This window comes from Myotis yumanensis, unplaced genomic scaffold, assembly GCF_028538775.1.
Source record: "Myotis yumanensis isolate MYYU_CA2020_CCGP unplaced genomic scaffold, mMyoYum1.0.hap1 SCAF_7, whole genome shotgun sequence".
Taxonomy (NCBI): Eukaryota; Metazoa; Chordata; class Mammalia; order Chiroptera; family Vespertilionidae; genus Myotis; species Myotis yumanensis.
Genome location: NW_027223758.1, coordinates 67,520,604 through 67,544,186, shown reverse-complemented (window position 1 = coordinate 67,544,186; position 23,583 = coordinate 67,520,604). Strand labels below are relative to the sequence as shown.

The 23,583-nt window shown below is 52.5% G+C and overlaps 1 protein-coding gene across 2 annotated transcripts in view; it reads right to left on the bottom strand.

Moving 5' to 3' along the window:
* SULF2 (sulfatase 2) overlaps positions 1 to 23,583 on the bottom strand; it is a 96,484-nt gene that overhangs the window by 64,331 nt on the left and 8,570 nt on the right. The window contains exons 1-2 of one of the 2 annotated variants that reach the window (XM_070420778.1): positions 18,758 to 18,774; positions 7,794 to 8,069 (exon numbers count right to left, since the gene is read on the bottom strand). In XM_070420778.1, coding sequence (XP_070276879.1) covers positions 7,794 to 7,968 — 175 coding nt within the window. In that variant the 5' untranslated portion in view covers positions 7,969 to 8,069; positions 18,758 to 18,774. Of the gene's footprint in view, positions 1 to 7,793; positions 8,070 to 18,757; positions 18,775 to 23,583 lie in introns of those variants that run through there. The other variant, XM_070420777.1, reaches the window with a different exon arrangement.

Sequence of the window (23,583 nt, the reverse complement as noted above, 5' to 3'; positions counted from 1 at the left end):
ACCGCCCCTGCCAGAGGTGCTGCCCCTCCCTGGGACCCTTGCTCTGGATCTCGGCTGGGCCACGACCCTGGGCAACCCACCAAAATCTGTTTCCCCTTCTTCTCAACAGGTCCTGGTTTGATCTTTGATGCACTCAGCCAGGAAACTAGCTTCCGAGCCTCTCTTGTAGCCACATGTGGGAGTGGTCCTCGCTGGCCTTCCGGAGCCTCCCTCTGCCCAGCTCTCCAGTTGGGGGGCAGGGGCGGTGAAGCTGACCCGGAGCTGTACCCACAGGTGACTTTGCTCTCTGGCTTTGGGCTGGGTGTGGCCAATGCGGGGCTTGGTAGATCAGGGAAAGATGAACTGAGGTTGGGGTATGGATCCTGTGGTGTCGACGGAGGGTGACAGCTCCTGGTAGGTGGTCTTGGTGTCTCCAGTTTCCAGTAACCATTCGCTCTTCTCATCCCCTTAATCTTGGATGGGGATGACCCCACTGCTACTAACTAACCTTGGGTGCTGCATTACCACTTGAACTCAAATGTCTTGTGTGCCCCACATTTTTTTTTGCTGAGATGACGGGGCTCATAAGCTCTGAGGTATGTGATGTCTGGGATGAGGTCCTTCAGAGGAGCTGACGCAACTGGAAGGCCCATCCTTTTGCTCTTCTGCATCTTTCTTCTTACTGCCTGGAATATGGCTGTGATGGATGGAGCTCAAGCAGCCATTCTGCACCACAAGGATGCCTTGAAAATGGAAGCCAGACGATACCCATGGTGGAACAGAAAGGCAGAGAAGGAGCTGGGGTCCCAGCTAACCTCGAAGCCACCGTGCCAGCCCGGAACTGCCAACTTCCAGATATTTTTATGTGAGTGAGATGTAAACTCCTATCTTGTTTAAGCCATTGCTATTTTATGTTTTCTTTTACATGCAGCCGAATTTAATCCTGATATACTTAGCTTCTAGAATTTAAGCGATTTCCCAAGTGTTGCTGAATTGAGAGGTAAAAAAAAAAAGTCTTGCAGGAATGTGCTTGGCAAGTTGAACACCAGGGTGGGTCCAAATGAGCCTCTTCTTCCCGAGATAACCTGCCTCGACATGCTTTTCCCACCCCAGCGAGCAGCACAACGTCAGGAGCTGGAACCTCAGAGGCCGAGCTGGAAGCCACCCCCCGACCAGGCGTCCGGAATCTGGGCACCTGTCCTGGGCGTCCAGCCGCTTGGCCGCTGCAGAGCACCCAAGACTGCCATGTCGAACTGACTCCGGGATATCAGTCTGCTGCTCAGGGTGTGGTTTCCTTGTGTTCACAGATGGAAATGGAAAACAAGTGCCTGGCCAGAAACCCTCCCCGGCCTTTCTCTCAAAGGCCAGCCCCTCCTACAAGCAGCCCTTTAGGCTGGAGGCCTGCAATATTTAGGGTCCCAGACCTCTGAGAACCTTGTGAGGGTCTTGGACCCAGGAAAGCCTGAACAGGCAAACCATCTGCACGCAATCCCCACGCTTCCCTGGTCCAGGCCCACCCAGGCCTGGGACTCTCTCCTGAACTCTGACTCTGAAGGTTGGCTCCGTGGACAGCTCCTCTTGGCAGTTCCCAGGCATCTGCCATTGACCAGGTGCCCACCACAGCTTTCCCCAGCTCTGTAAACAGAAAATCCCTCCTTGCAGATGTCTGGGGCAGCATCTCGGAATTATTCTTGACTCGTCGCTCCCGCTCCACATCAGATTCATCAGCACACCTTATCAGCTCCCCCCTCCACGTGCAGCATCTGACCCCTCTTCCCCACTCGGTCTGAGCCTCCATCACTTCCTGCCTGGACCATTGCTGTCGTCTCCTCACTGTAGTCCCTGCTCTCTCACATCCCGTTAGTCTGTTCTTCATATAATAGCCAGAGGGGTCATATGAAGACATATATCTGATGATGTTCTTTCTCTGTTCAATGTTCTCTACTGGTACCCAACTCAGTAGAAAGCCAAAGTCCTCTCCCTGGTTCAGAGGCCCCTGTGTGACCCACCCTCCCACCATCCCGTTACCGCTCAGACCTCACTTCCTCCTGGTCCCCATGCTCCCACTGCTCTGCCAATCAGGCCTCTTGGCTGCTCTGTGAGCCTGCTCCCGCCTCAGGGCCTTCACACCCACTGTTCCCTCTGCCTGGAATGCTCTTCCTCAGGGGAACCCCCTTGACTGGCTCCCTTCCTTCCCTTGCCTTCTCAGCGAGGCTACCCTACATCAAATCACACTCTCCCTTTCCCCACCCCTTTCCTAGCTGGCTTCCCTTCCTGTCTTCATTATTCTTATCACTTTCCACTACCTTATGCTCTATATACTTTACACGCATTTTTAAATAACTCTTGTACTAGAATGTAAGCTCCGTAACAGCAGAGATGTAGCCTGTTTTGTTTGCTGCCAGGTTGTAGGTGCTCACTATACCTGCTAAACCCTCCTGTGAGGGAATGAATCTGGTCCACCCTCTGAGCACCTAATTCAGAGAGAGCCTGTAAGGGTGCTGTGGGCATCTCCTGGACTTGACCGCACACCAGGCATTCCGCCTTCTTTGGGCACCAGCTCTTGAATTTTGCTTTAGAGAGTCACCCCGACTCCCCACTCCTTGTCCTCATGCCAGCCCCGTGGGAGGCAGCATCTTGCTGAAATGTCAAAACACTGCTGTTCCCGTTGTACTGGGTTTGGCAGTGACCTTTTCCCGAAGGCAATGGATACTGGGTTTTCATTTTCAGTAGTAATTTAGAGCTTCCTTTCAAAAGAATATTTAAGTCTAAAAAAGTAAGTCTCGTTAAAGAAAATTTCAAATAATAGAATGGATGGCCCTGGGATGCTGCAAGTATTTTCCTGCTCCAGTGGGGCCTGTGTCTATCTCACCTGTGTCTCAGAGCCCGCCCCAGCCCCCGAGGCTCACCCAAGGGTCGTCGGGACCGAATGAGACCAGTAAACCCTGGCAGGGTCCACCGGTCCATGGGCCCTCTGACCAAAGGACATGTGCGAGCAAGACTTGGCTTCCGTGTGCTTCTTCAGAACCTCCTATCTGCTGGTGAAGGCCAGCGAAGACTCTGCTGGTCTCTGAAGGCCGCCCAAACCCAGGGGTTTTCCCAATGGCTTTGAACATGTATTGAGAATTGAGGCCACATCTTGACTCATATGCCTTGGGACCAGGTCCCTTGGGCATTTGACATTTCTGAGTGACAGCTCAAGGAGGTGTGTCAGATGCATGTAGGGAAAGGAAACACGCATAGGCAGCCCTCCCCTTGCGGCCTGGCAATTAGAAAACAGGACAAGCAGTTCCTCTTCTGTGCCGCGTCCCGCACCGATTCCCTGAAGCAGACCCTAATTAGGATGGACGGCTGTTTTCCACCCTGGGACTGGAAGAAAGCCTGGAAATTATCTCAGTCTCGAAGTCTCCAGCCCCGAGAACCATCAGAACTGCCACACGGATGAACAGAAAATAGCAGATGATAAATTTTTTAGGACCGCCCTCTGTGTGCCAGTTGTCGCGGACTGTGAGATAATGTGCTGGCCTTTTTGGGAACATGCATTATTGATCTGGGTCTGTCTAGCGGTTTATAAAAAGCCCCCTTCCTCCCCACTGCCACCTTCCCATCCCTCACCTCCTGGGGGAAGGCAGCCTCCTTCAAAAGCCAGTCCTGCCATTGGAGGGGCTGGCTCATTAGCGGAAGGGAGGACAAGCAGGCACCGATCTATGCAAGTTAGTGCTTCGAGGTGGGAGCTGACAGGTGCCATGGAAAACCAGGGCTCTGAACCTACCATCCACCCATGTATCCACTTCCTGAAATTTATCTTTGGGTATGCAAAAATGTGTGTATGAAGACACTTCTGGCAACGGTATTTGTACTGGTGAAAACTAACAAACAAACACACTAACTTAATAATAAAAGCGTAATATGCTAATTAGACCAGACATCTTTCCGGACGAAGCCGGGGCTGCGAGGGCTGAGGCAAGCCGCAGTGGCTGGGAGGGCCGAGTCCCTTGCAGGAATTTCGTGCATCGGGCCTTTAGTCTAGAAATAACAGCCATCCCAGGAGACTGGTTAAGCAGAGCTGGGCTGGGTTCAAATCCTGTTTAACCATGTTCCAGTTGTGTGACCTTGGACAAGAAACTTCATTTCTCTGGGCCTCGGTCTCTCTCTCTATAAAACAATAGAATGAATCTATGTATTTAAGCTATGGATTTCTTTGGTCTCCTCTCTCCCATGTCCTCATCAGACCCACTTTTCCTACATTTGCACAGCCTACTGGCTTTGAGAGTCACAGATGCAGACTTACACTCAGATTCAGGCATGAGGCTTAGTTAGATCACAGCAAAAATGTGTTGTTTCTACAAATGGGTATTAATCACTCACCCTGGTTCAGGCCTAAAGTTTAGGAGTCATCTCGAAGCCCTCTTTTCCTGAACCCCCGACCTCTAACCCATCCATCACTGTCCCGCCCCTTCCACCGCTCTGCTCCGGTCCCAGCGTCCATCATCACCTGCCCAGTCACTGCACCGGCCTCCGAATGGGTGTCCCTGTCTCTGCTCTTGTTCTCTGCGAGCTAATTTCAACATAAAGTCAGAGGGATCCTATTGAAACCTAAGGTAGATCACGGCCCTCCCCTGCTTAAGGTCCCCAGTGCATGTCTGTTTCACTAAGAATAAAACTCCAAACCTCACCATGCCCACAAGGTGCCCTGCAACCTGGTCCCATCGGCTCCTGGCCTCAGGTCTCTCCATTTATATATACCCCAGCTAGCTCCACTACCGCTCACAACAGTCCTTCTGTCCCTACCCACCCAGCTCATTTCTAACTCCATATCTTTGCCTTTTCCATTCTCTCTGCCTGGAATGAGCCTTCCCTAGTCCTGAGGCTCCCAGGACAGTGCACTGCACAGCAGATGCTTAACACCTATCTGTTGAGTGCGTGAAAGAACGTCAGGGTGCCTCGAATTCCCACACATAACTACGACCAAGTCACTCGAGGGGGCCCATGAGGCAGGACCAAGGTGCTCTGAAGCCCAGGTGCTACCTGCACGTGCTCTCTGCAAAATTCTGCCGGAAACAACCCTCACTTCCCTATGGCTGAGGCCTACAGATGCCCCGTGGTTATCAACCATGACTCATGCTAAACGGTGCCGGGGAGATAGGGATCATGTCTGTCAACTTGTCAATAAAAGCTCTGGGCTCCGATTACTTCCTGGCTGCATATTCCTGTTGCACTGATAAGCTCCCTGTGAAAAATCTATACTTGTGATCATTAATACAAATCATTGCAAGGAGCGACTTGGATTTATATAAATCACCCTCTCTTGGCAGTTAAAAGACTGATTCATGTTTTTAATAACGGACCCAAAAAGGGTGTGGATTTGCAGTTGGATCTCCATCACAATCTTACATTTGGTTGCACAGGCTTGTCCAGTAGCCCTTTAATTTGATTGCCACCAGTGATATTTGGTTGTCCTTTGGGAGTGGGCAGAGGCTAAAGGCTAAACCCTCACCTGGTCAACTACTGGCACGCCTCACCACAACCCCGGAGAGCCTCCGGGGTCTGGCTCTATCCTCGCTCTCCAATCTCATTGCCTTCATCCCTTTCCCAGGCTCCAGCCACATCTGTCTCCTTGGCCCTGCCTCAGGGCCTTTGCACACGTTGTTTCCTCTGCTTAGAAGGTCCCCCCCTGCCCCCGCCAGATATTTACAATACACAGTAGTATTGATGATGAGAAAAGAAACGTAATTTACAGGAGAAGGAAAATGCGAAAGGCTCGTGTGCTGTCCTTGAACGGCGGCCACAAGCCACAAATGGCTAGTGGGCACCTGGAAGGTGACTAGTCCTAATTGAGATATGTTCTAAGTGTAAAATTACACGCCAGATTTTGAAAACAATATGAAAAATGTAAAATACCCCATTAATAATTTTTTCTATTGATTACACGTTGAGATGATACTACAGGTACAGTGGGTTAAAGTAAATGTCATTAAAATTAATTTCACCAGTTTCTTTTTTAGTTTCTAAAAAATGTAGTGATTAGAAAATTTTAAATTACTTATGTTATCTGCATTTACGGCTAGCATTTTCATTTCACAGGGCAGCGCTGGTGTAGGATTTAATGTAAAGAAGTGGAACCAAGAAAATCAGTAAATTCAACAGGAAGAAGACACAAGATAAGAAGAACGGTTTCCATTTGGGAGAGCCTCAAAGGTGAGCTGGAAACAGACACGGAGATTGAGACAGGGGAGTAGAAAGTCCAAGTGAGACTTTCTGGAGGCCTCACTCTTGGTGGCCTCATTTATGGGGTCTCTTTCCCATGCAAATGAAGCCACCCACAGCTTGGGTGGAGGAGCCCATGTCTTATTTAGGAAGGCAGGGGGGATGGTTTATACCAGTGGTCGGCAAACTGCGGCTTGGCAAACCGCGGCTCTCGAGCCACATGCGGCTCTTTGGCCCCTTGAGTGTGGGTCTTCCACAAAATACCAACTTCTAGACATGGGCCATAAAGTTTCAATCGCACTGTATGTGTGCGCCCGCACGTGGTATTTTATGGAAGAGCCACACTCAAGGGGCCAAAGAGCCGCATGTGGCTCTCGAGCCGCGGTTTGCCGACCACGGGTTTATACAATAAACCAAAGGTGTGACCCAGGAGTGGCTTGTGTGAGGAATAAAGGGGAGGCGTGGAGGCCTGAGCTGGAGAAGCCCTGGGGCACAGCCCTTGCCGGGCCTGCCTGCCATCCGTGTAAATGGTCTAAACTAGGCGAGGGCCCGTCTTACCCGCTCTACCTGGAGCCCACAGTGCTGTGTGGGAGGAAGCTCAGGACCAGAGACAACATCTCTGTGAACTGGGTCAGGTCACTGCCAACAGGGATGGCTTCCTGCCCCTGGATGCCACCCGGGAAGCTGAGCCCACCCACAGCTGTTGAGGTGGGTGGAGCAGGGCTCACACATGTATGTGTGTATTCGTATGCACGGGAGGGTGGTTCCTTCTTCTGTTCAGGGTCAGCACAAACATTACCACCTCCGAGAGCCCTCCCTGATGACCAACCCAAAGCAGCTCCAACCACCGTGCCATCCAGCACAGCGCCCTCTTCAGGTTCACAGGAGCATTGCTCCTTCTTGAAGTTACTTTAATTAATTAATAATTAATTTTCTAAGCCCTGACTGTGACCCTGGCCTGACCACTGGGCACAGACGCTCAGGCAGGAGAGCGAGTGTGACAGGGCCAGACCAAGCCTCACTCTGCCAGGAGGGCCCAGAACGACACGGAGTCCGATGGGTTTCAGTCCCTCTTTCCAGCTGTGGGACCCCCTTCAATCTCTTCATTTTAAAATAATATAAAACGGCTATTATGATACACACACAGGCTTATCTAATGTGATCGTGCATGTGACACTGCTTTACAAAACATCCAGCACCATCAAACCTAAGGACCCACGGGCATCACTTTATTTTACATGTGGATGGCAGTCGCACCGATGATCTGTCTCCCTCCCTCCATGAGCACAGGCCTGTGCCTCCCTCATCATTCCTGAGGCTCCAGGCCCTGGAACCATGCCTGGCACATGGCAGGTAGGTACTCAACAGAAATCAGAGGAACATATGAACTGGTCTTAACGTGTCTTCTTCAGAAGGGTTTGGAGAAATCCAGGAAGGGTTTTGCATTAGGAAAAGGCTGGAGACCCCTCACCTTGCGAGTCCACAGGTGTGGGCCACCCCTGTGACTTGGTTAAATCCACTAGAAGTGAACTCTATAGCTTGACATGAGCACCTGCGTTGGGAGCCTGGGGGCCCGGGTAGGTGCCACCTGCTGGCCGGGTGCTTACCGAGCTCGACGTCCTGGTCATCTGTGAGCACCAGGATGATGTTGGGGCGGATGTTTCTGCGGTCCCTCTGGAACCTGCCTTTCAGGCGGTGGTGCGACAGGAAGGAGGAGCTCCCGCCCAGCAGAGGGAGGACAGCGGCGGAGAGCAGGCACAGCAGCAGGCCGGGGCGGGCCATTTTATGTTTCTGTTGATCTGTCCCTTCTTGCAGGAGGCAGGCGTCTGGAGCTGCGCCTGGTGGGCTTGTTCCTTTGCCCTCTTCCCTCTCTGCTCACGGATCTAAAGGAGCAGGAAGAGAACCAGGTCAACCTTTGAGTACGGCTGTGACCGCTCAGACTTGCATAACGAGGCGTCCGATGGCCTCTGGCACGGACAAGGACAGTTTATCTGATCAGGGCGGCTCTAGCCGAGCAAACATCTAACACGGCTCAAGTGACGAGAAAAGTTATTTGCAATTTGCTCAGCAGCAGGCCGGTGGGGAAGCCTCCAGTGACCACTTCTGCAGCCAGAACTGTCCCCTGGACCCGCGGGTGGCTGGATGTACTGGTGGCAGCTCAAGCCCCAAATCAGATGGTCAGCGGGTCACTGAACCACACAACCACTTCCACAAAGCACCCCAGAGAAAGGAAAGGAAGCAGCCCACTTTGGGGGAGCAGTTATTTCTGGCCATCTCTTCTCAGCAGGCAGATGGGAGGGGGCTGCAGCCGCCTCCCAGGCAGCCTGTGGCTCAGGGCGGGGCCGGGAGAGCAGGGCGGGAATGGCGCCCATCCACTCAGGGCTGGACGGCTCCCCATGCTTCAGCCCCGACTCCATCACTCACCAGCTCGGTTTCCCCGTCAGTAAGCCAGTGGGGAACATGGGGAGACACGACTGTTATTAGAACCTGATGCAGTCGGGTTGTGTGTGAAGGCTCCCTGCCAACACCCAGAGCTGGGCAAGTTATTCCTATTCGTTTTGGGTCGAATAAACAAAATGACAGGAGAGCTGTCACATTCCACTGTGACCTCAGTCACCCCCCCATCCCACCACACCCCAGGTCAGGTCACACGCAAAGCTGGGGGACGGGCGGGGGGGGGGGGGGGGCGCGCGGTGAGCTTGGCGCAGGCAGGTCTCTGTGGTCATTTTTCTATTTCTTGAGGAAATGAGCCTTCAAGTCCTGTCCAGATAGAGACTTTTGGTCTCATTTATTTAAGGCACGCATGAGAGAGAGAGAGAGAGAGAGAGAGAGAGAGAGAGAGAGAACGAGAACAGATATGTTGAGAGGAAACCAAGCTTGATGGAGTCAGGCTGAGTCACCCTCCTTGTGACCTTGAAGGACCATGGGGAACCCCACCCAAGGCTCAGGGAGCTCGGCAAGGGCCCCAGTTTCTGCAGAGCGGAATGCTGCCTTCATTTCTCCTTGGGGTACAAAAGCCTCTTGCGGGGTCTCCTCCCTGTCCCCACCCTTGGCCCCCTTCCTTTGTCCCCAGGGCAGCCAGTGTGAATTTCCGAAAACTGAAACCAGGTCATACCACTCAGTGAGGCACTCACTCCAGGCTGTACAAGTGCAAGGCACTCATCTCACCCTTGACCCAGTCACTTACTTGCTTAGACCCTCCCCTGGCTTCTCAGGGCTCAGGCAATAAAATGCAAACTCCCCACCAGGCCACCAGGGCCCATGTGATCCAGCCCCTGCCCACCTTTCCCCCTTCATCTCAATTGCTCTCCTGCCCCACTGGCTTCTTTCTGCTGCTTGGACAAGTCAAGCTTGTTCCTGCCCCAGGGCCTTTGCACTTGCTCCTCCTTGAACCTGGAAGAGTCTTTCCCCAGATTTTGTATGATGGGCTCACTCCCCTCTGACGAGTCTTGGCACAAATGTCACCTTCTCGGAGAGGCTGCACTGACCACCTATCAAAAGTGGTGCCTGCCCCCACCCGAGGCATTTTCTGTATTGTATAACCTGTTTTATTTCCCTAAATCCCTACTACAACCGGCAATCGTCTTATTTATTGCCCAGTCCCCCCCGCCCCTCCCCACTGAAGGGTCAGCTCCACGAGGACAGGAAGTGGGCCCGTGTTAATCACAGCTTTGTCCCCAGCACCTGGGATTGTGCTTGGCACATAGCAGGTGCCAAATACATATTCAAATAAATAAAGGAGTGGAGGTTTTGTTACGGTCCTCGGAGCTCTGCTGGGCTCGGCAGGCTGCACAATAACCTGGGTCCCGAGGCTCAGTGGCTCGGAGACCTCTGTCAGCAATGCCTTCCCCATCACCCTTCCTGGCCACCAAGGAGGAGTTGGCTACTCTGTGGTTGGAAAGACCCCAGAAAGGGTCGAGGGGTGGCTGATCTTTGTCCCCTGGTCCATTCTCCATCCTGCTCGGTGCCCCAGGAAGCAGAACGCTGCAGACTGCATCTCTGGCTTCCTGCTGGTTCCGCCAGTGGAAGCCCTGCTGGGAGGCTGCAGGGCGGGAGGAGTGGGCAATCAGCATCCCTACTCTCCTCTGCTCCCTCTCCAGCAGCAAGTGGCTCCCAGCCCCGTTGCTCTCCAGTCTGGCTGCAGTTCCAGCCGGGCCCCTCCCAGCTCCAGCTGTCCCCCAGTTCTGGGTGTCTGTCCCCCCTCTTGCCCTCTGAGCCTGGGGCAGTCATGGCTCCCCTCTCTTGCTAGTTCCCGAGAGCGGCACCATTCCTTGTCTGCTCCCTATCCCCGGCTCCCTAGCCTGCCTCTGAGAGCAGTGCCTTCAATCCCCTCTCCCTAGGGGAGCAGGGGCAGGCTCCACACAGGCCCCCCCCCCGCCCCCCCCCCCACCCCCGCCTCAGGGGCCTCGGACAGGACATCACATTATCAGGGCAGCTGACTGAGAACCGTGAGTTTCATGGGGCTGGAGGACAAGCACCGACTTCCATCTTCATCCCCAGAATCTGCAAAACACGCATCTCTCGGCAGCCAGAGCCCTTGCATCCGCAGTGCACTGGGCACCTGCTTGGTGCCCTGTCGTGTGCCAGCTAAGATGTGGACTTGGGAGTTACTTGCTGGGTGACCCTGGGCAAGTAACTTAAAAACACCTCTGTGTCTCAGTTTCCTCATCTATAAAATGGGTGAAAGGGATTAACGAGTTAATAGAGTGCTGAGACCAGTGGTGCCTGGCACATGGTATTAACCGGAGCACATCGCTGACAGTGTGACCTGTTATTAGGTTATTACGATCACTGCAGCTGGGTCTTGCGTCGGGCACTCTGTTCACAGCATCTTGGTCCATCCCCACACCTACTGGCTCACACAGGCACTAGGCCAGTATTATCCCCATTTTACAGCTGAGAACCAGTGAGGCCTAACGGTCCTATGATGATCCCGAGAGAAAGTGACAGACAGGGTTTGGCCTCTGCTCTCCCTGCTCAGCGCGGGCCCTTCACCATTAACCTCACGTATCCCAGCTTCTTCCACCTGAATGCCACAGCCCCGATGTCTGCCCTTCCCGTACAGTCCTTCCGTTATCTGCTTCAGGCGCTTCTTTGAAGGAACGCATTTGAAAATAAAAACGTAAGTACATGATTCTGAAAAAGGAAACGTCGTATCCAAGGATAAATGGAATATCAGCAAACCTTCTCTGTAGCAGGGAACCACGCAAACAAAGTCGAAGAAAACAGACACAGTGTTAACTCGGTCTCACAGCATTGAGTTCATGGGCCAGCCCTGTGCTCGCCCGTTCTTGACCTGCCCTCTCTATCTAAGGGAGATTAGCAGGTGTTAAAGGCGTCAACGCATATTAGCACCATCTCTCCTGGAGGTAATGGGAGGGTTTGGAGGGGTGGAAAGGAGGCAAGCTCTCGCCATCTAACGAGTCCCTGAATTATCCCAGATCATGGGCCCTCAAATCATGCTGTTTATGGGTCCATGGGCCCCCTGGAAAACACACCAGGATGCTTTGTGCTTTGCACACCCATTAAAATGCACATTCATGCTCCTTCAAGTTGACTTCGAGGGATCAAGTATCGAGAGAATTGCCACGGATGCCCTACAGACAGCAACTCTCTTATACCAGAAGCAATAACACCAAATGCTTATTGGCAGTTTGCAATGCTTCAACTCATTTCATCTGCACATCTACCCACTGATATCACACCCATGTTAATGTTATGAACGAGGAAGCTGAGGCCCAGAGAGTAACACACTTTCCCATGATCACATGCTCAGTGGGTGGCGGGAATTAGCCTGCTCAACCAGAACCTCCTTGAAGTAGATCTCTGGGCAAGTTCCTCAGTCTCCTAGCCTCCGTTTTCATATTTGCTCAATGACGAGTAGGTGGCCACCAGGTGCCCCCGAGGGCCTTTTTGGCTCTGGGCCTGTGATGTGAGGTCCCGGGGAGCTGGGAGCTGCAGCCTGTATTGGGATCCCTGGGCCAGATGGTGGGTGGAGCTGGGAATGTGTGCAGGGCACCTGTGTTGTCTTTTTAGCAACCCCTGCCCCCCTTTCTGGGCAGTGACAGCCCACCCGTCAGGATGCTCCTGCTCTGGATGGAAGTCAAAGCTCTGCAACCAGAGAACAGGAGCTAATTATTTCATCAGAGCAAGTCATCAATGGGCCGATTTTGATGAATTCCCCGGCTCCGACTTCCCCTGGCCTTGTGCCCGTCTCTCTCCAGATGCCGAAGGAATCAATGAAAAAATGACACAAGGGGTTCTGCCTCCATTTTTCTCCCTCTTGGTAAAAGATTTGAAGTTGCTGAACCGAGAGAGGATCTGGAGAATCCGTGCAGATGACCGTGTTCTGTCCGTCTCATGGACACCCCCTCTCATCCCACCAGCTTGTGGCAGGCAGGGTCCCTCCAGCCCCTTCCCTTCACCCAGTGTTTTCTCACAGACCTTCCCAGACCAGGATGACATCTCCGGAAACGCCTAACGTCCCAAGCGTTCGGAAACATCACCCCGCGTCTGGATCTATCTGCCCATCCGCAGAGAGGAGCAGGTCTGAGGGTGACCGACAACCCCCAGCCCTGCATACTACAACTTCGGGGAACCTCTGGGACCTCCCCAGGCCTGTCCAGGAAGACTCAGATAGCTGGTTTCCTCTGAGGATCCCTGAATCCAACCAGGGTAGTCAAGAGGAGGTTGGAAATGATCAGGCAGCTGAGCGGGGTGGGAGAGGAAGTGGCCAGAGGCAGGACAAGGCATTGACCAGACAGGAGAACTCACAGGGAGGTGGGAAGAAAGGAAAGTGTGGGGTGTGCAGAGATGCCCTGTGTGCTGGAGCCTCGGCTGCAGACTGGGAGACCCTCCTAGGTGGTCCAGAGCCCGGGCACTTATGTCTTCCTTCATTTACTTTACAAATGTTTGTTTAGGGCCAAATATGTGTAAGGCAGTGTTAGGTGGTAGGATAATCCTGCCTGGATTATAACAGCCTCCTAATTGGTTTCCCTGCTTCTACCCTCACCTCCTTCCATCAAGCAGCCAGAAGGAACCTGTTAAAAGAGGCCATTTTCCTCCCCTGCAAACCCTTCAAGGGCTCCCATTTCGTGCAGAAAAAAACCCTCAAACCCTCCAAAAGGCTTACAAGATTATATATGGTTGGCTCCATCCCTTCTCTGACTTCATCACCTTTTACTTTCCCCCTTGCCCACTCAGCAATAGCTACACATGGCCTCCATGACATTCCTCAAAACAGGCCACCCCAGGGCCTTTGCACATGCTGCTCCTGGCGCTGCCAGAGCCTTCACCCAGAAGTCTTCATGGCCCCTTCCTCACCTCCTTGAGGTGAAAATTGAAATCTCTTCCCTCCCCAGGAGCATTAACAACTCCTGACTAGATATTTTATTTCTTTCTGGGTTTCCTGAACTAACACATCAGCTTCCAGAGGGGACAGATTCTTTGTTCACATCTGCTTCCTGAATCACCAACACCTAAAACAGTGCTGAAGACAGCAGATACTCAAGGTATTTACTGACTCAGCAAACATTTTCTCCCTCCTGGGTATAGTACTCCAGTTGTGATTGGGGGCACTACTGCTCCCTTATTCTGATAATGTACAGTTTGAATGTAGGGTGGAACATGTGACCCAGGTGGAGCCAATCAGCACATCCCATCTCTCTCGCTCCAGTGATTGACCCAGAGATAGACATGTGACCGAGGCCTGGCGAACCAGAGGGAGGGAAGAAATTATAGAGTGGGCTGCTGGGTGCTGGCAAGGGGGTGAGCCCAGCCTGGGTACCAACTGGAGCCTGAGGGGGGATGCTGGTGACACTAGGCTGAACAAAGTAGCCAGTCACAGGCTGAAACAAGTGCCCCTTGTTGCTTAAGCTTGTCTGAGTTGGGGCTGTCATCTGCAAAAGGAAGCATCCAGACTTACACAATAAACTCCCAAATATAATAAAGATGAAGAAAAACTAAAATTTATGGTGTGTTTGTCTTGGGCTCTGCCCTATTATCAGCACTTTTCCTGTGCTAACTCATGTCGCCCTGACAACATTATGAGTAGCAGATGAGCAAGCTGAGCCTGGAGAGGTCCAAGAACTGGCCCAAGGTCACACTGTGGTAGGCAGTTAGACAGACACGAGCAGAGCAAGGACCATGGGCCAGATACAGACAGTCACCAGACCGGAAAGCCCTGCGTGTCTAGCAGTGGACAATCAACTGTAGGGTGGAAACTTGCCCCCAGGGTGACCTTTCCTCCCCTAGTATATGATATGGATGGTCATGAGGTTTGGATCCCCTGACCTTCCTCCCTAGAGATAACATTTAGGCCTCAGTTGTATTTCAGCTGCAGGCCCAGATAAGCAACAAAACCAGACAGTGACCCCATGGCTGACCTCAGGACCAGCTGCATTGCATAATGACCCCCTGCCCTGGCGCCAACCAATCCATCAGTGGAGACCTAAACCATAAGAGGACACACCTGGGAAGCTGCTGAATATTCTATTGAGACCTTCCCCTGGGATCGCCCCTAAAATCTCTGCCCTTAGAACCCTTAGAAGGAAAGACCCAGCTCGCCCTCCCTCCTGGGATAGTGAAAAACCTTTCTCTTTCTCTTCCCTCTGGCCCTCTCTGCCCCTCCTACCCCCCAAGCATGTCACCTTGGTCTTCCTCACTTCTAAGCTCCAAGGGCCCTTCCTTAGCCTCTATAACTTGTTTTCTAAGCTCATTTTTTCTCCAAATTACTTCTTCCACCTCTGTGATTTTATACATAAACTAGAGGCCTGGTGCACGAATTCGTGCACGGGTGGGGGGGGTCCCTTGGCCTGGCTGGCGATAGGGGCAGGCCGGCTGGGGGGGAGGGACCCCAGGAGGTTGGCCAGCTGCAGGAGGTTGGCTGTGGGAGCACACTGACCACCAGGGGACAGCTCCTGCATTGAGCATCTGCCCCCTGGTGGTCAGTGCACATCACAGCTACCAGCCGGTCATCCGGTCATAACGGTCGCTTAGGCTTTTATATATATATATATATAGAGAGAGAGAGAGAGAGAGAGAGAGAGAGATGATGTTCTCTTCTAGTTTGAGTCTTGGCTCTGAATTCTTTCCTAGCCAGAAGTCAAGAGGTGGCTGAAGCCATGGGTCTAGCACCTGGTGCCGTGGTTCCTGCCACCACAGCACCACCACTTGATGCTGAATACCATCCCTTGACCCACTCTCACCGTCCTCTCTCCTCCCTTCCTTGTGGCTTGGGAGGTTCACTTGGATGGACCACATTAATGGGCTCCATACTCTCTGGCTCCTGGTAGGGAGAAAGGGAAGAGAGAGGGGCTGGATACTTCCCAGATGCCCTCCTTGGCCCCTTCCTGGGAAATGACCACATGCGTCCATTGCTTTACTGAGGGCCGCAGCTCCAGTGGGCGGCCCTCTCCAGGTTCCAGCACATACCCGCTGCCGGCCCAGCCCCAGAGGTCTGTGTGACTCATTTTCTTACACTCTGCTCACACTTTGGGTGGAAGGCACCACCTGTTTCCTGCAGCACTGACACAGCAAGTAGACAGCACAGCTGAGATCTGCACCCAGACCTTCTGACCCCAGAACCATCTCTTGACTCCTGCGCTCACTTGGAAAGTGATGAGTGATACAAAAGGTTGAGGTTAAGTGTGCTGCACAAACAGGAAGAAGAAGGGGGAAACTGCTGACCTGGGGGAAGTCAGGGAGGGCTGCCAGGAGGAGTCTTTACAGAGTCAAGTTTGAGAAGTCTAAGAGGAACAGAGGTCTGAGGAACCCACAGGATTTGGGTAGACCCCGAAGAAGTGGGTGGAGTACAGGGTGCCTCAGGGAGGGGAAACAGCTCCAGTAAATAGCAGGCAGTGGGAGGGGTGGAAATGTGTGGTCCTGAATCTCCAGCCCAGAAGTTGTCTAGACAGGGGATGACACACACACATCTGTTAAACCTTACACTCCCTGGTGTCTCCCCTTCTTCCTGGCCATAGGTTTTTTCAGCCTTCTCTCCTCCTCTCCAGGGCTGTCACAGGAAGGACGGGAGCTCCTGTCACCCACAGGCCACCAACTCCCTGTCTCCCTTGCCCAGGTCCCGGGCATCTGGTGGCTCTTCATGCTTGCTCTTGGGATTCCAGCTGGAGCAGAGAACCAAGCCAGCACTCAAGAGCAAGACAGGGGGGCAAGAAAAGGGTCCTTTGGAGGGAGGAGAATAAGATCAGATTTCAAGACAAGGGCTCAGGATCTGGAAAGAAAATTAGGGCATAAAGAGAGGGGCTTAAGAACCCATTAGTCCACATAACTATTCATGCAACAAGAAAGTCTCAAACGCCTACTGTGTGCCAGGCAAAGTTCTTGGTGCTTCAAACAGCCAGGGGGGTGGGGGGAGGGGAGGTCCCTGCCCTCATGGAGGTGAGATTCTAAGGAGTCCATATATCAAAACCTGGGGTCGACAGACTCCAGCTAAAGGTGAGGAGGGTCAGAAAACAGGACTGAAGTAACGGCAAACCACAGGTGAACAGTCAGGCCGGGGCCATGGATTTTCTATACGTAATACAGTCAGAGCTCAAAGAAAGTTTAGAAACAAGATATTCGAAGTCTTGGGAAGTTGAGCATCATCACAAGGTTTTGCATGTCAAATGAGTGGGTGTTTGAGAGGCCATATAATTCACACGCTCATCTGCTATGTGCTATGCACTGTGTCATGACCAGTGGGAAAAAACAGACACAACTCTTCTCATGGAGCTGACAGGCGCAGAAAAGGGGTCGGGGGGCAGCTGGAGCCAGGCTGCCTGGGTTTGAATTGTTACTCCACTGCTTACTAGATGTTGGGCAGGTAAGTTAACCTCTTGTGGCCTCAGTATCTCCACCTGTAAAGTGGCCCCAATAACAGCACTGGTAGAGCTGTGAGGATGAAATTGCTTAATACTTTGAAGCCTTCGCAACAGAGCTGTATGCAGTAAGCACTCCATAAATGCTGGCTTTGGGCCACCTAGCATTTTCTCACTCTACTTTCTGTAACAGTGCCCAGCTTTTATTTGGGATTTTTTTTCTGTCTGATCCATGGTCCCTAAGGTTTAAATTAGGTCCCAGCTACAAAGCTCTACGGCTAGACCATGGGACCCAGACCTGAGCCAATCAGGGCCTTCCAATCTCCCTACCTCAGTGATTGGGCCAATCTGACTAATCTAAGCACTTTGGCCTACTCTTTCCAACTGGCTAATTTATTCTATGTCTTTTCAACATCAGGTGAGGGAAGACTCTGACTCCATCATGCCTCACGTGGAGTCCGAGCGAAGCCCACACATAGGAAATACAGAGCTGTGGAATGGAATGTACCTGGGTCTTGAAAACGCTGGATCCAGCTAAGCCTGAAGGAGGATTTACCTCTGGGTTCTTTGTTCATGTGTTTGCACCAATAGATTCTTCTATGTCCAACTAGTTTTCTTTGTTTCTAGGTCAACTTTCTCAACACTATGACTCTTTAGGGACATGAGTCAAATTCTTTTTCCTTAGGTCACTCCGAGTAGCTCTCTCTGTCACTTGCAACCGAATGAGCCCAGATGGCAGAGCGAGCTGGAGGCAGAGTGTTGACTCAGGTGGCGTCCCAGCCACCTTCTGCCTCTGTATAGAGACATCTGACAACACAGCGTTTGAGCCGAAGGCCTGTGCCCAATTCTAGGGCTTATCACAGGCAAACTTCCCTCATTCTTATTTGTTAACTGATAAAAGCAGCGGCAGAGAAGTGGAAGGAAGGTGGGCGTGGGAGTCATGACTTCTGGTCCTGATTCAGCCTCAGTTTCCTCATCAAGAAAAACAGGCTATTCCCTGGGCGTGGCCTGCACGTTTGGGACGGGTGGAGTCGGACAGGTGGAGAGAGCGCCTTCCCTGGGCCCCCTTCCGGAAGCAGGCCTCCCTCTGTCACTCCCAGCCTCAACCCAGGTTTATTCTCTTGAAAGCACTCCTCACAGCTCGCAATTCCTCGATGCGCCTTCTGTTCAGGTTTCTATTTTGTGGGGGGGTTGCTGTTCCCACTGGAAGCTCCACATGGGCAGGGGCTGTTTCCTTCTAACCCCACAGCCCCAGGCCTGGCGCAGCTGGGGTCCTAATTCCTCCGTCAACAAATATTTACTGAGCACTGACCACGCACAGGCCCTAGGCTACATGCCGAGGATCCAGAAATGACCATCGTTCATGGATCAGACACACACATCCTGAGGAGATGATGCGAGAGAGGGAGGTAGAAGTTCTAGCGGGGGGAAGGCTGCAATTTTATATGGGGGGTTTGGGGATGGGGACCAGCAAAGGCCTCTCAAAGACTACATTGTGCAGAGTCCTGAAGGAGGTGAAGGAATGTGCCTTGCAGACATTGAGGGAAAGAGCGTTCCAGGCACAGGGAAAAGCAAGCGCAAATGTCCTGAGAGAGGAATGCGCCTGGGTGTCTGAGGAACATGCAATGGGCACCGAAAGTGAGGAGGTGGGGTATCCTATGGCCACCGTGGAAAACACAGCAGACGTGGCCAGGTCACAGAGGCCTGGGCACGGCGGGGGGTGAGAGCCTGTGGGCCACGCCCCTGCACCTCACCCTGCTAGGAAGTGAAACTCCACGTGCGTCAGGTTCAGTGTCTGCATCTGCCAAGCTTCTGTGGCTGGGGTGACCTGAAGGCTGTCCCGACCCCGCTCCTCCTCATACGACCCGAAGAGGTTACATCCATGGTGGTTGGCAGGAGGTTCTGAAGGGAGCAGAGAGGCAAACAGAAAGGCTGGCCCTGGACGTGGAAGCTACAGCAACAATCTCCCCTCTTTACTTCAAAGCACGGAACTTCCTCATCATACCTGCACTGAGAACATTTCTCTATTTGCACTTAAAAAACAAAACAAAAACAAAACCCCCAACTTCCCTCTGCCTTGTTCTTCGGTAGAAAGGAAGCCACTTAAAGCCAAACCGAAGTGGGAACTGATTTTGGGGAAGTGGCCCTCACTTCCCCAGGCCTTCCCCGCCGATGTGAGAAATGACGCTCTCGGGCTCTGCCCTTTGTGCCACCCCGGACAGGGAAGCCACCCAGGAGGAGAAGCTGACGTCCCCAGTCTCATCGGGTGGCCGCTGGCTTGTCTGTGGTGGGGTGCCAGGCCAGGGCTCCGGGTTGGGAGGGACAGTAACAGGCTGGCTGGGCGGGAGAGGTGCAAACAGCTCCCAACCTGCTAGAGCTCCGCCTAGGCAATGCGGCGTCTCCCAACCGCAGCCGCTTCACAGGCAGCTCCCCGGGCCTGCCCAGCGGCAGGGGCTTCTGCTGTGGGAGCCAGGGGTCTGCCCTGAGAGGGGTGGCAGGACACAACCTTGCCTGGGCACTCCATCGTATGTCAGGAGCTCGGCAGCTCGGCTTGTCACCTGCTTCTCATTGGGGCCAGGTTTAGCTTCCATTCACTGCCTTTCTTCTTCCAGTAAATTTATCAACAAAAGAGATGGGGAATGAGCATCACGTGCCCTAAACCAGGGTCTCTCCACTTGGCACTAGTGACACTGGGGCCAGGTCACTGCTTTCTGTGTGGGTCACCCTGTGCATTGTAGGGTGTTTAGCAGTGTCCCTGGTCTCTACCTGTTACAGGCAATGACCTTGCGGTTCAATTCTTGCTTGCCAAGGGCACTGAGCTTTTTCTTACAAGGGGAGCAGGCCTCCTGAAGACCAGGCAGGACTCCCTCCTTGATGTTAGAGGGCTTCGAAGAGAAGAAAAGGGAATGACCTGCTCACTGAGATCCGTTGTCACTTCCGGCCCATACAAGGACCCCCAGAAAGAGGGCCGCCCTTTATCCAGACCATGGACTGGGTCCCTGGAGCCCAGAGGGCCGGCCCAAGGCCTGGGTTCACAAGAAGCCTGATGTTGTTTGGTTACCTTTGGAGGGAAACACCTGTCTGCAGTGGCCTTTGTCTAAAGTGGGGAGACAAACTCAAATGCATGCAGGTCCAGGCAGGAGAATTAAATGGGTGATGTGGCTGGATTTAGGGGAACAGGGAAGGGTGGGGACTGAACCTCACTGGAGACACGATTTCCAAAGTGAAACATTAAGACATTTTAAATACTGAGCAGGAGTTGGGCTGGGAGACTATTTGTAACCCTTCAAAGCCACCTGATCTTTTCCGAGCACCTACTCTGTGCCAGGTGCTGGGAGGCATGCTGGTTAACAGCAGTGGACATAAGGCAGACCAGGCCTCTGTCCTCAAGGAGCTGACATTCTGGTGGGGAAGACAGATAATGAATAAATGAAGATGAATTTCAGATTTTCTTATGAGCTTTGAGAGAAATTATCAAGTCACAGGAGAGAGTAAATTGGGGGAGGCCTCTAGGAGGAGGTGATGTTTGAGCTGACAACGAAAGGGGGGTGAGAAGTCAGTTGTGGGTGAAATGCTTTCTAAGCAAAGGAAAAAGCAGTGCAAAGGCCCTGTGGTGGGAGTGAGCTTGGTCTGCTTAAAGGACAGTATAAAGATCAGTATGGCAGGAGGAAGGAGCGGAGTGGCAGCCTGGCATAGGTGAGGCTGGACCGCCTTCCCCCAGCTCACGCCTGCCAGGTAGGCCACACCTGCTGTCCTTCCTCGGTGTTTAGGGGAAATGGGAATCAGATACAGACATTCCCACTTCTGTTCTTTGTTCTTTTGTCTTTGCTGAGGACAAAAGCTTCCCTGGCAGCAAGTTACAAAGTTATTTCTGCAAAAGGCCTTTGGCCAAAAGCAATAAAGTCGGACCTGAACAGAGTCATTATTCACGCCTAACTGTGGGCTGGTTCCCAGTGCAGACTGCCTGTGCCAGGACTGACAATTCCAGTCACACCCCCTCCCCCTTTTAACCCCACTCTCTCTCAGTTCTGTTTCTCCCCACAGAACACGTATTTATGTTTCCAGAGATTGTAGCTTCCTTCGAGAAGAACATAAAAGGGATAAAAGGCTATTTTGACTGGCCGGTATGAATAATCCAATTATTTCTTCCTTTCCACCCAATCCACAGCCGTGTGCTCCATCCTCGCCCATCATGCCCCTGCTATTAGCAGATAGCTTCTCATTAGCTCACCTTGGAAACGGTCCGACGCTTACAATTATTTGAGATGCTTGTACACATAGGCAAGGAGGGAGTCTGAAGCTACTTTGACCAAATAACCCGCTAAATTTAGAGATGCGAGTCGAGGGAATTTGGAATGACAGGTCCATTTCCAACCCTGGCAGGCTGTGCAATCTAATTAGCAGCTGGAAATAGACCGTCAAGTGGGAGCACAGCCGTGGGTCAGAGGTGCTCTTCAAGCTCAGATCAGTGTCTGCAACTGGTGGTCTTACTGCTGCTGGGGGCCTCACTGGGTGTCTCCAGGTGTACTGTGTACACAGGTGTACAGTGACTGCAAGAGAGGGCATGAGAACTGGGTTGCCAGTGCCCATGGTGGGGTGCGGTCTGGGGGAGGTGGGAGCACACCCATCATGCCAGCTTCTCCCTCATTACCATGTTTGCTCTCTCTTCCAGATGTCAGCTCCAACCATCCCCATCCTTGGGGTGGGGATGCTGAAGTGTGGCAGGGATTCTGGGAGCTGGCTTTGCCCCATAAGGTGAATAGGGTTCCCAGACCCCCAGCAGTGCCTGAGCTATGGGGCCTTTGTCCTTGAAAGCTGCCATACAGTTTTGGGCATTCTACTTACACTAGACTTAAAAAAAATTCACTCACTCATTCAGCCCATCTGAATGAAAAGCACTTCTAACCCATCCATCTGCCATTCATTCATTCATTCATTCATTTAAAAATGTTCAGGGCTCATCCCACGGCAGCGCCGCTTATTCAGGGGGTATGCAGAGCTTTCTAACTGTTTGTCTGTCCAGCATCTGGCCCCCTTCTTTTGACAACAGCATCCCAATTTCTTTTTGAGGACGCTCTCCCCTTGCCAGGAGGCCCTACCTTCTCTTGCCATGTAACCAAGGGGCGATCGTGTGACCCAAGTTGGCGAATCAGACTCTCACTGGGGCCCTGACTCTCACATGGAGTGTCAAGGGCAGAAGGAAAAAGCAGGGGTGTGTCTGTCCCATTGGAACCTTGGGGGCTGCCAGCAACTCCTGCCCTGAGCTCCCTAGAACTTCCCAAGCTAAAGCCTTAGGAAGGCCTGGCAGCTTTCCTCTTCTGCAGGCTTAGCAGCCAGGCTGCCCTGAGAGCCCCACACTGTGAGGAAGCACAAGCAGCCGTGAGAAAAGGCCACGTGGAGGAGACTAGAGCCATTTAGCCGATGGCCCCCACGGAGCTCCTGCCGTGTGACCAGCACTAGTGGCCAGGCATCTGAGCGGAGACATTTCGGATCTTGCAGCTGATATCACATGAAGCAGAAGAACCCCCTGGCCATCAACAGAATCATTAGAGATAAACTGTTGTTGCTCTAAACAATGGAGTTGGGGGTGATCTGCTGCACAGCAGACACACCCCCCCCAAAGAACCCCGAACGACACTAACTACAACCCACGCCTCCACCTGGACTGCCACCAAGGACCTATGAGGAGTCAACATGTTTGGTCTCCTGGGGCTAGCGGCTTTCATCAGATGAACACTTAGAAGAGCACATCATTCATTCATTCTTTCGAGTCATTGATTCAAATCATCACCAAGCCAAGCACAGATGGTACAACGATGAACAAGCTCAAGGAGCTCCTGTTCTAGCAGGGCGACTCCACACAGTGCCTCAGTCTCCTCCATTATGAAAGTAAGGGCCGTGGTGATGATGAAATGCTTGGCAACAAATAAAGTCAATGATATTAGACTCCATTGTTATCGTAAACAGAGTTGCAATGCATTGTCCCTAGAAGTGTGGCCGTTTGGTAGGAACACAGTGTTGGAGATAGTGTGTTTGGGAGGTGATTAGGCCATGAGGGTGGAGCCCTCAGGAATGGGATTAGTGCCCTTATAAAAGGACTCCAGAGAGTTCCCTCACCTCTCTGCCATGCGAGGACATATCTAGTGAGAAGATGGCATCAATGAACCAGAAAGTGGGCTCCCCCCAGACACTGGATCTGCTGCCACCTTCGTCTTGGACTTCCCTGCCCCTAGGGGTGTGAGAAATAAGTGTCTGTTGTTGATAAGCCACCCTGCGTCTGGTATTCCGTTACGGTAGCCTGAATGGACTAAGTTATTACACGGTCACCTGAGCCGGCACTCAGAACGCTGCCTGGCACGTAGAACGTGCTCAGAAAATGTTAGGAGTCTGGATTGGGGAGAGGAGACGAGAGAGGCTGGTCTCCTGCACCGTGGTATGCCTTTCAGGAGTGGCCTACTGAAGGCGGGAGAGTTGTATTTCTGAGGGTACATTCAGAAATCTTTGCCCTGAAAGCTCTCATTAGAATGTCACCACACTGATCTCACAGAGTAGCTCTCACATCCCAAGTGGCCTGAGACTG